Consider the following 12,663-nt stretch of genomic DNA (forward strand, 5'->3'; position numbering starts at 1 on the left):
TAGGTTAGCTTTCTACTACTTGAGCCACAGCTCTACTTCTTGCTTTTTTGTTTGTTAATTGGAGATAAGAGTCTCATGGGCTTTATTCCCTTGAGTCTGCTATCCTCAGATCTCAGCCTCTTGAGTAGCTAGGCTTACAGGCATGAACCACCAGCAATCAGCAGATTTTTGGGGGGATATTGATTTTATGTTTGCAATAAACATAATTCAGATTACTTTCATACAATTTTATTTTAGTAAAGGCAATCCATTAATATTAACAACTTAGATGATCTCTCCCATTCTTTTGTAGTATTGTGGATTGAACCCAGAGCTTTGTGCTTGCTAATGTCTACCACTTAAGCCACATTTCCATCCTAACTGTGATGTCAGTACTATAAGTGACTTCATATAAATAAATGGAAAAATGTTCTAAAAAACCAAAATCTTTGTCAGATTGTGACTTAACTTATGGTTGGAAAATATAGTCACTGTCTCTTATTCAATATTTTCTTGCCATTAACTCCTGTGAACATTTTGCATCTAAAAACATGTAATATTATAGATTTTTATTTTTAAAAAGTTCTATTGTTAATAAAGAGCCATTTTTTTTTCTCCTTTTTGTCTTTGAAGGTCTCCTAGTTAAAGATGTTCTTCACTTGAATGCAATCTGTTCTGTTGGTAAAATAAGACAGCTATCAACATTCCCTCCGGTTCTCTTTTAAATTTCTTAAAGATGGATGTTTGTAAGCTGTCCCTTAGTATGATCTGGAAAACTCTGCCTGTTTGCTGACTTGTCACTGACTTTCAAGTTCTGTTATATACAAAGAGAAACCTCTATGGGTAACTTTTGTGTTGAAGTCACTTGTCAACCATGGTAAAACTTGCAAACCCACTTTATACAGAGTGGATTCTTGAAGCTATACAGAAAATAAAAAAGCAAAAGCAAAGGCCTTCTGAAGAGAGAATCTGCCATGCAGTCAGCACATCCCATGGGTTGGATAAGAAGACAGTTTCTGAACAGCTGGAACTCAGTGTTCAGGATGGCTCAGTTCTTAAAGTCACCAATAAAGGCCTTGCCTCATACAAGGACCCAGACAACCCTGGGCGGTTTTCATCAGTTAAACCAGGCACTTTTCCTAAGTCAACCAAGGGGTCTAGAGGATCATGTAATGATCTCCGCAATGTAGATTGGAATAAACTTTTAAGGAGAGCAATTGAAGGACTGGAGGAGCCAAATGGCTCCTCCTTGAAGAACATAGAGAAGTATCTGAGGAGCCAGAATGATCTCACAAGCACCACCAACAACCCAGTCTTTCAGCAGCGGCTGCGACTGGGGGCCAAACGTGCCGTGAACAATGGGAGATTGCTGAAAGATGGACCACAGTACAGGGTCAATTACGGGAGCCTAGATGGCAAAGGAGCACCCCAATATCCCAGTGCTTTCCCGTCCTCACTCCCACCTGTCAGCCTTTTACCCCATGAGAAAGACCAGGTAAGTGAAAGAGGAAAGTTTCTAATATTCTCAAATTTTCTAATCCCAATGCTAGTTAATGTTTTTACTCTTACAATTTTAGTTATGTTTTCTATGGACAAAGATTCTCTGAGTAAGGTATCAATAATATCAGATGTTTTACTTTAAAACAGGCTTTTATATGTCAAGATATTTAATTGTTCCACAACACATATTGGGTTAATGTTGTTTTAGAACATATTATGTCTTTCTTATTCACTGGCCAAGAATTTAATATGATGACCTTTTTTTCTTCCCCTTGAAAATAGGGCTTGCTTATACTCACCTTTGTGATTGTTTAGGCAAGTGTTCTTCTACCCCTTGAGTCCACACTCCCTAGTTCTTGTGATTTACTTTAAGTCACAAATTGCTAATCAATGAATATTACAAGGTACTAAGATTGATGACTTTAATCTTCCTTCCTCATGACAGGATCATAACTGGATGGGGTATGTACACACCTGTACATCCTATCACGTGGGAGGCTGGACAAGAACATCATAGTTTGAAGCCAGACTATAGCAATATCTTGTCTTAAGCCAGGAAAGAAAAGGAAAAGGGTCACATACATTTTAGAAACCTATGAAAGACTATTTGTATATCTTTCAGCATGACTTTTAGAGAAGAATGTACAAAAGTTCTTTAAAGGGGCTGGGGATATGGCCTAGTGGCAAGAGTGCTTGTCTCCTATACATGAGGCCCTGGGTTCAATTCCCCAGCACCACATATATAGAAAATGACCAGAAGTGGCGCTGTGGCTCAAGTGGTAGGGTGCTAGCCTTAAGCAAAAAGAAGCCAGGGACGGTGCTCAGGCCCTGAGTACAAGCCCCAGGACTGGCCAAAAAAAAAACTTTTTTAAAAAATATCATGTGTGTGTGTGTGCGCGCCAGTCCTTGGGCTTGAACTCAGGGCCTGGTTTCTATCTCAGATTTGTTGCTCAAGGCTAGCACTCTACCACTTGAGTGAGCCACAGCTCTACTTCCAGCTTTTTGGGTGCTTAATTGGAGATAAGAATCTTAAGAGATATTCTTGCCTGGGCTAGCTTCAAACCATGATCTCTGCCTTGGAGATCTCTCCTAGGATTATAGGCACGAGCCACTGCTGCCCAGCCACACTTCTTATTTTAATGCTGTAACCTAAAATTCCTGATTTCAATTTAAAGTCATTTTTTATTGTCTAATTCTCAGTGGATATAGAGAAACCTTTTCTCACTTTTTTAGATGGTCTGTTAGCATAGGCTGGCCTTGAATTCACCATTTTTCTTTCATCTCCTCCTAAATGCTGGAATTATAGTCACATACTACATGGCTTGACCTACTTTGATTTCTCTAGGCCTTCTGTGATTTTTGTAGCATTATGAATGTTTGGTTTCTCCTTCCATTACTGTGATGGCTTTAAGTCTTTGGTTTAGTATGATTTTCCTTTGTTGTTCAGAACTTCTCAAGTAATCTACCAAACTACAACCAAAATCAAACAACAGTGAGATATTTATAATTCTAGCCCTCCAGTTGTGGGGCTTGTTGCTTGCTCTCAGTTAATTTTACATTCTGAAAACCATTAACCATTGTAAACAGAGATAATAGTTGTATATTTAAGCTCTGTATTTCAGAAGGGTTGAAATCTAACTTGGAAAAGCTGGTTAATTTTCTTAGATGTCATGTACCTTTCCCCCCCTTGCTGGGTTTTAGCTGGTAGAACCTGACTAGGTTCAGGCAGTTCCTTTTTACAGATAATTTGAAGCTTAGAATTTATTTCCCATCTATATTTGTACCTTAGCCTTCTACAATACTTATTTTATCTGTTGATGGTTCTTTTATTTTATTTTATTATTATTATTATTATTTTTGGCCAGTCCTGGGCCTTGGACTCAGGGCCTGAGCACCTTCCCTGGCTTCTTCCTGCTCAAGGCTAGCACTCTGCCACCTGAGCCACAGCGCCCCTTCTGGCCGTTTTCCATATATGTGGTGCTGGGGAATCAAACCGAGAGCTTCATGTGTAGGAGGCAAGCACTCTTGCCACTAGGCCATATTCCCAGCCCTGGTTCTTTTATTTTTTAACAAATCTAAAAAAGATGGAAGTGAACAATGACACTTCCTTCTTAATAACGTTTAAGAAATATGGAAGTGATTCCTAATTTTCATGTCTGACACAGGTCCTTTAGCCACCTCTATTTCTCCTTAAGATAATTTCATGAAAGCTTATATATAAATATGTATGATAAAATTCTCTAAGGGAGGGGCTGGGGATATAGCCTAGTGGCAAGAGTGCCTGCCTCGGATACACGAGGCCCTAGGTTCGATTCCCCAGCACCACATATACAGAAAACGGCCAGAAGCGGCGCTGTGGCTCAAGTGGCAGAGTGCTAGCCTTGAGCGGGAAGAAGCCAGGGACAGTGCTCAGGCCCTGAGTCCAAGGCCCAGGACTGGCAAAAAAAAAAAAAAAATTCTCTAAGGGAATATAGAACCACTTATTGATAAATTTGGGTATCTTTGTTTAAAAAATATGTGTGTATTCCCCTAAAATATGCAAGGCTTTATAGTTAGCAGGTATGTGGACTAATACAGGAACCTTTAGTTAATTTAGTAGTATGCTTTTATAATTTTATGATCTAGGGTATATTTTTACTTGTGGTAGTAGAGTCTCCATAAATTTTCCATAGTCCTTGTTCTATCCTTCACTTTAACCTTGCTTGTCATTTCTTGCTAACTTTACTATATTTTTTTTTCAGGCAGCATCTGTATGGAAGTATTTTTAGTCTAAAGGAAAATTCATGTCTGGAAGTGTCTAGGATTGAGAAAAGAGTAATTTATTGCTTAGCATGCAATTGCTACTGTTGTTTTTATCACACGGATCTCTGAATTGTCCAGTTAGCATCATCATTAAGAAAGGAAGCTAATAAAATATGTCCTACAGTTCTTACTTGATAACATTTGAAGAGTAGTTCTTTGAAGTAATCACCACCTAATTCTTGAGGAAATAAAAAATAAAACTACTTCCAGACAATTTGGCAATACTTTCTGTTGTATATAATGGTAGCATTTTTTTCCCTGAAAATTGTAGTTCAACTATATATTGCCCTTTGAAAGCAAAAGTGGTAAATAGTTTAAAACTGTGTAACCTTGATAAATATACACACACATACACATATACATCCTAGATATACATTAAAAAAACTCTTAACCTTAAATCCACAAATTAGCAAATGAACTTGGGTAGTCCATTTTTGACAGGATTGGGGCTTGAACTCAGGGTTTTGTCCTTGTTAGTATGGAGCTGTATTACTTGAGCCATGCCTCTAGCCTTCCCAATGTTTTTTCAGGGTCAGGGTCTATAGCTTCAACAGATTCTTTTTTTTTTTTTTTTTTTTGCCAGTCCTGGGGCTTGAACTCAGGGCCTGAGCACCGTCCCTGGCTTCTTTTTGCTCAAGGCTAACACTCTACCACTTGAGCCACAGCGCCACTTCTGGCTTTTTTCTATATATGTGGTGCTGAGGAATCGAACTCAGGGCTTCATGTATGCAAGGCAAGCACTCTATCACTAGGCTGTATTCCCAGCCCCTCAACAGATTCTTTAAGGGCTCCAAAATGTCATATAGCCCATGCGAACATTTTTTGTATTGCTGGAAATAGTTTGTTATTTTTTAGCCTAAAATCATACTGTGATTAACCTATTATATATAATTTATTTGGAACTAGGGTCTCACTGAGTAGCCTAGATTGGCCTCAGCCTCTTGAGTACTGGGACTGAACAAAGCATCATCACACCTGGCTTTGATTCTTGATAATACAGACTATTGAACTTGAATCTCCGTGCATATTGGTTGTACAATACTTTTGTGCACTAGAATTTTTCCTACCTGGGTATGCGTCTGAGCCATTACAGGTCAGGTCACCACATCTTCGTTCCTTCCCTGGAGATGGATTTTTGTGAACTTTTCTGCCAGGCCCTGCCATCTTCCCAGTCTCAGCTTCCAGTGTTTCTGGGGATGACAAGCATTTGCTACTGTACCTAGATGTGATTTGAGAAGGGAGATTTGAGCACTTTCTGCCTGGACTGGCCTAGAAAACCATGATCTTCCCATTCATAGACTGTCAAGTAGCTAGGATTACAGTTGTGAGCCACTAGTGCCCAGCTTAGATTGTCATTCCTGATATTCTAAGAGTTTGTAGGAATTGCTTTGTGGGAAGAAACTTAAGCTATGAGTGGGAAAAAAAAAAACCAAAACTTTTCAGAGATGGCATGGTCTCAAGTACAATTTAGTCAAATAATATCTTTCAAAGAAGCTGTCATTCTTTTTGTTATTGTTGAACAACAGTTGAATTGAATTATAAAATGAAAACAGTATAAAATAATAGTTGATGTTTTATAAGTATTAAGTGCTGGCACTATTTCAAGTGTTTCCTGTTTTTTATCTCCTCAACTCATCACAGAAACTGAGGGAAGTAGATTATTATCCTGACTTTACAGATTAAAATCTGAGGATTGCTGGGTACCAGTAGCCGAAGCCTGTAATCCTAGCTACTCAGGAGGCTGAGATCTGAGGATTGTGGTTCAAAGCCAGTGCAGGCAGGAAAGTTGGTGAGACTACTATCTCCAATAAATTACAAAAAAAAAAAAAAAAGCTGGAAATGGAACTGTGGCTCAAGTGGTAGAGCGCTAGCCTTGAGTTTAAGAGCCTCAGGGACAAAGCCCAGGCCCAGAGTTCAAACCCCAGGACCAACCCCCCAAAAGAAAAAAAATCTGAGGATCCAATCTTAGTTTATTATCCTGACTTTATAGATTAAAATTTGAGGACCTAATCTTAAGCAGTTTTCCCAAGGTCACTTATAGAGCTGCTAAATAGTCAAGTCAAGATTCCAAGGAGATACTCTGACTTCACAAAGTCAGGCTGCTAGGCGTTTGCCCTTCCTAAATTTCTTTCTTTCTTTTTCTTCTTGAGACAGGATCTCAATAGGTGCCCTGGCTGGCTTCAAACTCTTGATGTTCCTGCAACCAAGGATTACAGTAATAAACTACCTGGCTCTGTGGTGGTTTTTCATTAATAGTAAAAGTCTCTCCTTCCAGCTCTTCAAATCATTAGAAGCAGTTTTCCCATAGATATCTCCCATTGTAAATATGATAGTTGGAATGAGCTTATTACAGTTTTTTTTTTAAAAAAAGCAGATGCTGTTTATAATATTAGCACTATGGGAATGCATTAGGGAGAGCAGTAAATCTTTGTCTAATTAGATTTAACATCATCATTATTCCTATGCATGACTGCAAGGAGGAATACAATGTAAGTTAAAATAGAAGGGCTTCTTTCTAAAATGTAATTGCACATCTTCTGATAGTCTAGAATTCAAATTGGGTATTACCACACTGGCTCCTTAGCATAAATTCTTTGTATTTATTTAAGAAAGCTCTCTCTGGTGAGGTGATATGGAAATGAATTAAACTATTGAAGATAAAACTTTTATCTTTGACTTCGTGAGGGAACTCCTAAAGGATAGTATTAGTGTTTCTCATTAAAAGTGGTAAAGCTCAATTAGGTCGGATTATGAGGACTTTAGAAAGTCAAATATTCTAAGAGACACTTCAGTTATCACCAGACACTTTGTAGCAGTAAGATTCCATTGGAACATTTGGCCTTTAAACTATTTTATAAAGTCAGTTTAGCTCAATTTTAAATAGATTGCTTCGTATTTAACTTTATTGAGACTCTCTCCCAAATTTAGTGTCAAATCTTAGAATGTTTCTAGTGCAGTATGTAATAGGCAAATTCTTATTCTAAGCTTGTATCTTTACCAAGTATAGAGTTTTTGATGTTTTTCTCTTGAAATTAAACAAGTATATTATTAGAATCTTACAAAAACATTCATAATTAGAACATTGATATTTTCAACAAAAATGTTTTTTAAGGAAGACATGCTCAGAAATGAGGCTGAAGAGACAAAATGTAGCTATTACTCTACTACCCTTTTTGTCCTCTTTATTTTTGAGACAGAGTGGTCACTGTGTAGTCCAAGGTGTTCTTGAACTTGCAGTCTCCTGTTTCTGCCTCTTGAGTGCGGAGTGCTGAAATTACAGGTGTGAACCACTATGCCCAGCTCCCTAACTTAAAAGGAGAACATTTTATTAGAAATCTTGTCAATGTAGTCAATATGAAATATTTCATAAATTGAAGGTGCATGTACACACTACATTAATTTCTGGGTAAATGACAAATAAACGAACTTAATTTTTAGGTTTTCCTTTCTTTGATTTTTCTCTGCTCTTTTTTCTCTATGCAATCCCATTATCCCTGCCCTACGGTAGGTCTCTGTACATGTCACTAGGATTTTTCCCAGTACTGGTTTCTAATCGTAGAGGAATCATTGGTAATCTGGATCTTTTTGGCAGAAATATTCATAGTTTTTCTATGCTATTAGCAATGTCCTCCCCTCTGTTGACCTTAGTTTTCCTTTGAATTAAAGGTGTTATATTTCTCAAAGAGTTAGTTAAGTCATTGGCTGGAAGTTTTATAACACCCTGAAATATAAACTCCAAGGTTAATTTTGGAATTTTAGAACTTTAGAATCACTAAAGTCAGACAAGAACCTATTATGATGTGAAACATCAGGTGGATTAAGTACTTGGTGTTCCAGGGTCAGGGAAGGAGACAGTTGGATACAGTTCTTTTTGTTCTTGTAGTTAATTAAGCTTTCAGAAGTTCTTCAAGGAAGCACAGTGTGAGAGAGGCTTGCCTTTGGTAAGCAGATAGTTCTAGTTGTCAAGGCATGTGGAGAGGAAGGACATTCAGATTGTCCCCAACTCCTTGGTTGGGTCACTGGGAAGATAAAAATGAATAGTGACTGACTCTTTCCATTGTGCAGGAGGCATGACTGCTTGATCCACTTTTGAGATGTTATCAAGATAGGACTTGTCTAGCCTTTTAATAAGATAGGCTTGAGGTAAAGCACTAACTGCTAACTGAGAAGACTTTTGATTGTTCAAGTGAGTTTTAAATCTTTGGATCTTAAGTGTACAGTATTTGATATTTTTGAAACATTTTCCATAACTCTAATCTTGTGTTGAAGTATATATTTAGCTTGTAACAGCAACATTTTTGATACTTTTATTTTTTTGTACTGCTGGGAATTGAACCCAGTTCCTCATGCATACTAGACAAGTTCTCTACCACCAAGCCACATCACTAGCCCTTTGAATTTCAGTGCTAAGAAAACCTATGTTTTGTAGCTTTGGAGTTACTTAACAGCTAAGTACTATTTTCTCGTTTATTTTGACCTTATCTTAAATGGTAAAGATTTTACTTTTTTTCTTCAAACTTATAAATGGTACATTTTAAATGTTTTTTTTTTTTTTAAAACAGTTGTCCAAACTGGGCACCAGTGGCTCACACTTGTAATCCTGGATACTCAGGAGGCGGTTCATAGTCAGCCTGGACAGGAAAGTGAGTGAGACTCTTGTCTCCAATTAATTACCAAAATGCCAGAAGTGGCACTGTAGCTTAAGTGGTAGAGAGCTAGCCTTGAGCAAAAGAAGCTCAGGGGCAGTGCCCAGGCCCTAACTTCAAGTCCTAGGACCAGAACCAAAAAATAAAAAGTAAAAATATATATTATAGACAGCATTATATAAATAATACTATATATTATATATATTTTATATAATATAAATGTTCTTATATAACATATAGAGAGACTTTTTTTTTTGACGTGTATGTGTGTGCATGCACACACCAGCATTAAGGCTTGAACTCAGGGGCAGGGCACTGTCCCTTAGTATTTTTACTCTCAAGAATGGCACTCTGGCTGGGAATAAGGCCTAGTGGCAAGAGTGCTTGCCTCGTATACATGAAGCTCTGGGTTTGATTCCTCAGCACCACATATATAGAAAACGGCTGGAAGTGGCTGTGGCTCAAGTGGCAGAGTAGCTAGCCTTGAGCAAAAAGAAGCCAGGGCCAGTGCTGAGGCCCTGAGTTCAAACCCCAGGACTGGCCAAAAAAAAAAAAAAGACTGGTACTCTGCCACTTGATCCACAGCTCTGTTTCCTTTTTTTTTTTTTTTTTTGCCAGTCCTGGGGCATGGACTCAAGGCCTGAGCACTGTCCCTGGCTTCTTTTTACTTAAGGCTAGCACTGCCACTTGAGCCACAGTGCCACTTCCAGTCATTTTCTATATATGTGGTGTTGAGGAATTGAACCCAGGTCGTCATGTATATGAGGCAAGTACTCTTGCCACTAGGCCATATTCCCAGCCCTGTTTTCCCATATATATATTTGCCAGTCCTAGCCTTGAACTCAGGGCATGAGCACTGTCCCTGTCTTCCTTTTGCTCAAGGCTAGCACTCTACCACTGGAGCCACAGCGCCACTTCTGGCCGTTTTCTATATATGCGGTGCTAGGGAATTGAGCCCAGGGCTTCATGTATATGAGGCAAGCGCTCTTGCCACTAGGCCATATTCCCAGCCCCGTCCCATATTTTTATATATTTTATTTTTGTATATTCCTAGCACATGGGAAATGGAATTGTTTTATCACTGTAGTAGCACATTTTGATTGGAGAATTTATGACTTTGTTTATAAAGTTATAGTTTTCTGTATTGTTTAATACCACAGTAGATTTGATAAAATTGTTCTCCAGTCACACCAATATTTAAAATGTGAATTTGATCTTCTTAGGTACTTTCATCTCCCCATCCACTAATGTTTCTAAGTATATAAACAATAATTAGCTTACCAAATTAAAGTTAGCAAATGAATCAGCCATGTAATTTGCTGGTGACATTTTGAGTTACTGGGGCCGGAAGGGAAGTATGTTTTTATTTGTGGGTGTGTGGGTGCTCTTATCTTGTTACCTTCAGGTGGTGTTGAAGTTTGTACGTGCATATTGTTATTGTAAAATGCTAACGGCACTTGTGCTTCACTTTGGGACTGGATCATTTCCCAAAGAAGTCTTTAGGACTGGCAGATTATGTATTAATGTTTTTTCCTTATACAAGTGAACCTTTCAATTAGCAGAATGTGGTGTAGAGCATACATTGTTTCATTTTATGAAAGGTAATGCCTTGGAAAATGTGCAAAATGAATGTCAGAGTTCTGGAGTAACTGATATTTTAAACTATGAGACTGTTCTCTATATACAAAATAAATACTAATCATTGGTCTAAGGAAAATCCAGGAAGGATTTGTGTTAATTTGACAAGTGGGTTTAAAAGTTCTTTAGCCACTATTTTCCGAAAACCATCTTTGTTCATACATCCTTTCTCTAATTTGCTTCACTTTTGATCTTTGATAAACCAGCTGCAATTTTGTTTCATTAGCAAACTTAACTGGTTAACAGATGTTCATTTTGGCTTGATTGTGTCCTTTCTATTAGAAACAGCATAGGCATACATAAAATCCATGCTGGGCTGTTTCCTGTCTGTAGCTAGACTGGCAGTTCAGAAGAGCAACTTAATTTCATTTTCAAGTTCAGTTTTAATTCCTCAGTATTATTCTTATAGATATACAGACATCTCAGCTCTTGTTCCCCTCATCAGGAAAGTCTTTTGTTGCTAATCCTCCATCTGTTCATCTAGTACACTCCCTCACCCACTTTTTTTGTTGTTGTTAGCATTGCAAAATCTTAGCATGCAGGGAAAAAAGGTATTGAAGGAGAGATAATTGAGATGTCAGTGACTCTTCTACAGTTCAAGGGAAGGAGTGGGACTAGCCTGGTGAATTTAGATAATTTCTTCCATCTTCTTTGATGTGAGCTAGCTGCCATATGGGAAGCAGTGTGGCCTACAGGAAGGAGGTGAACCTGGTCTGGGCTGCCTGTGATGTTCAGAGGAGTGTGGGCTGAGCGCCAGAGGCAGCACTCCATGATTTCTCTAGTAGTTTCTGATGCCACCAGCCCTGCTTTTTTTTTTTTTTTTTAAGTAGGTTTCCTGCCATGCCAGTTACCTTCCAATCATAAGGAGGAATGATGAAAGTTAAGAAGCAAAGAGTATAAGGATTACCTGAGTAAGAGAAACAATAGTAAGAGGAGACAGAAATGCAAACTAAATCCAGTAATACGGACAGACATTAAAAAAAAAAGGTGATTCCTATTTGATGTTTGGCCTGTTTCTAAAATTGGTATTTTGATATCATATATATGCCTTTATTTTATATAACAAAACACAACTCTACCTATTCTGCCTTGAATTGTGAGTGAGGCTGCAGAAAGTAAGATGTGCTAGTAGAAGTGTGTGGACTGTTTAAACAAAGTCAGCTTTGAACTGCCAGTAGATGGAGGGGACTTGGGAAAGGTCAGCTGTGGAGGGAGACAGGATGATCTTTTTCCCTTAACTTTGAAATTTATAATTACTGTATTTTGGAAAATTTGAAAGAGTGGTATCCCAAATACTACATTTCTTTCATATGGATTCACCATTTGTTAAAATTTTATTCTCTTTATTTTTTTCTCTTTGTGTGTATGTTTATATGTGTGTATGTTTGTATGTATATATGTGTCATGTGTATGTGTGTACAAACACATATTCATAACATTAGATGAACTACTAGAGAATGAATGGCGGACATTATATATTATATCCTTAAATGCCTCCCAAATGTCATTTCTGCGTTTTGACTTTTAATCCAGGAGCCCAGTAAAGTTCATGCATTCCATTTGGTTGTTTTGCTTCCTTTATTTTTATTTTTGTGGTACTAGGATTGAACCCAGAGCCTTGTGTATGCTGGGAAAGGATTCTAATGCTTGAGTTACTCTCTAGTCCAACATACAAGTTCTGGGCATTAGGAAGTATGGACTTTTTTGGAGGGGATAGGGAGGAGGAATGGGAGTGGCATTAAACTGCCAGGAACACAGTGGTTTCAGTAGCCTTCAAGTCAAATTTTGCATTTAAAGTTGAAAAATCTTTGAAGGTTTTGAGTTATGATGTATCATAGTCTGAATCATCTTAGAAAGGAGTGAACTGTAGTTTTATGGGAATAACACTGGCTGAGGCTGGCCCAACAAGTCTGAGTTCTAGGTCTGATGATACATTCTGAGTCATTTCTAAGGGCTGGAGCAGAGGCTGATGCCTGCCACCTCTTTGTCCTTTTTACTTCTGCAAATCAAGAATAGATTTGCTTAGTGTGGCTTTGAGTTTAGAAATGTTTTTTCTTTTTTCTTTCCCCCCTCTCCCTCGGTTCTCCCTTCCCTCTTT

The 12,663-nt window shown here is 38.0% G+C and overlaps 1 protein-coding gene across 4 annotated transcripts in view; it reads left to right on the forward strand.

Annotated features, from left to right (window-relative positions):
- Kat6b (lysine acetyltransferase 6B) overlaps positions 1-12,663 on the forward strand; it is a 175,222-nt gene that overhangs the window by 15,933 nt on the left and 146,626 nt on the right. For all 4 annotated transcript variants that reach the window (XM_048339092.1, XM_048339091.1, XM_048339093.1 and 1 more), the window contains exon 3: positions 613-1,474. In XM_048339092.1, coding sequence (XP_048195049.1) covers positions 854-1,474 — 621 coding nt within the window. In that variant the 5' untranslated portion in view covers positions 613-853. The remainder of the gene's footprint in view (positions 1-612; positions 1,475-12,663) is intronic.

The sequence above is a fragment of the Perognathus longimembris genome, chromosome 2, assembly GCF_023159225.1.
Source record: "Perognathus longimembris pacificus isolate PPM17 chromosome 2, ASM2315922v1, whole genome shotgun sequence".
Lineage (NCBI taxonomy): Eukaryota > Metazoa > Chordata > Mammalia > Rodentia > Heteromyidae > Perognathus > Perognathus longimembris.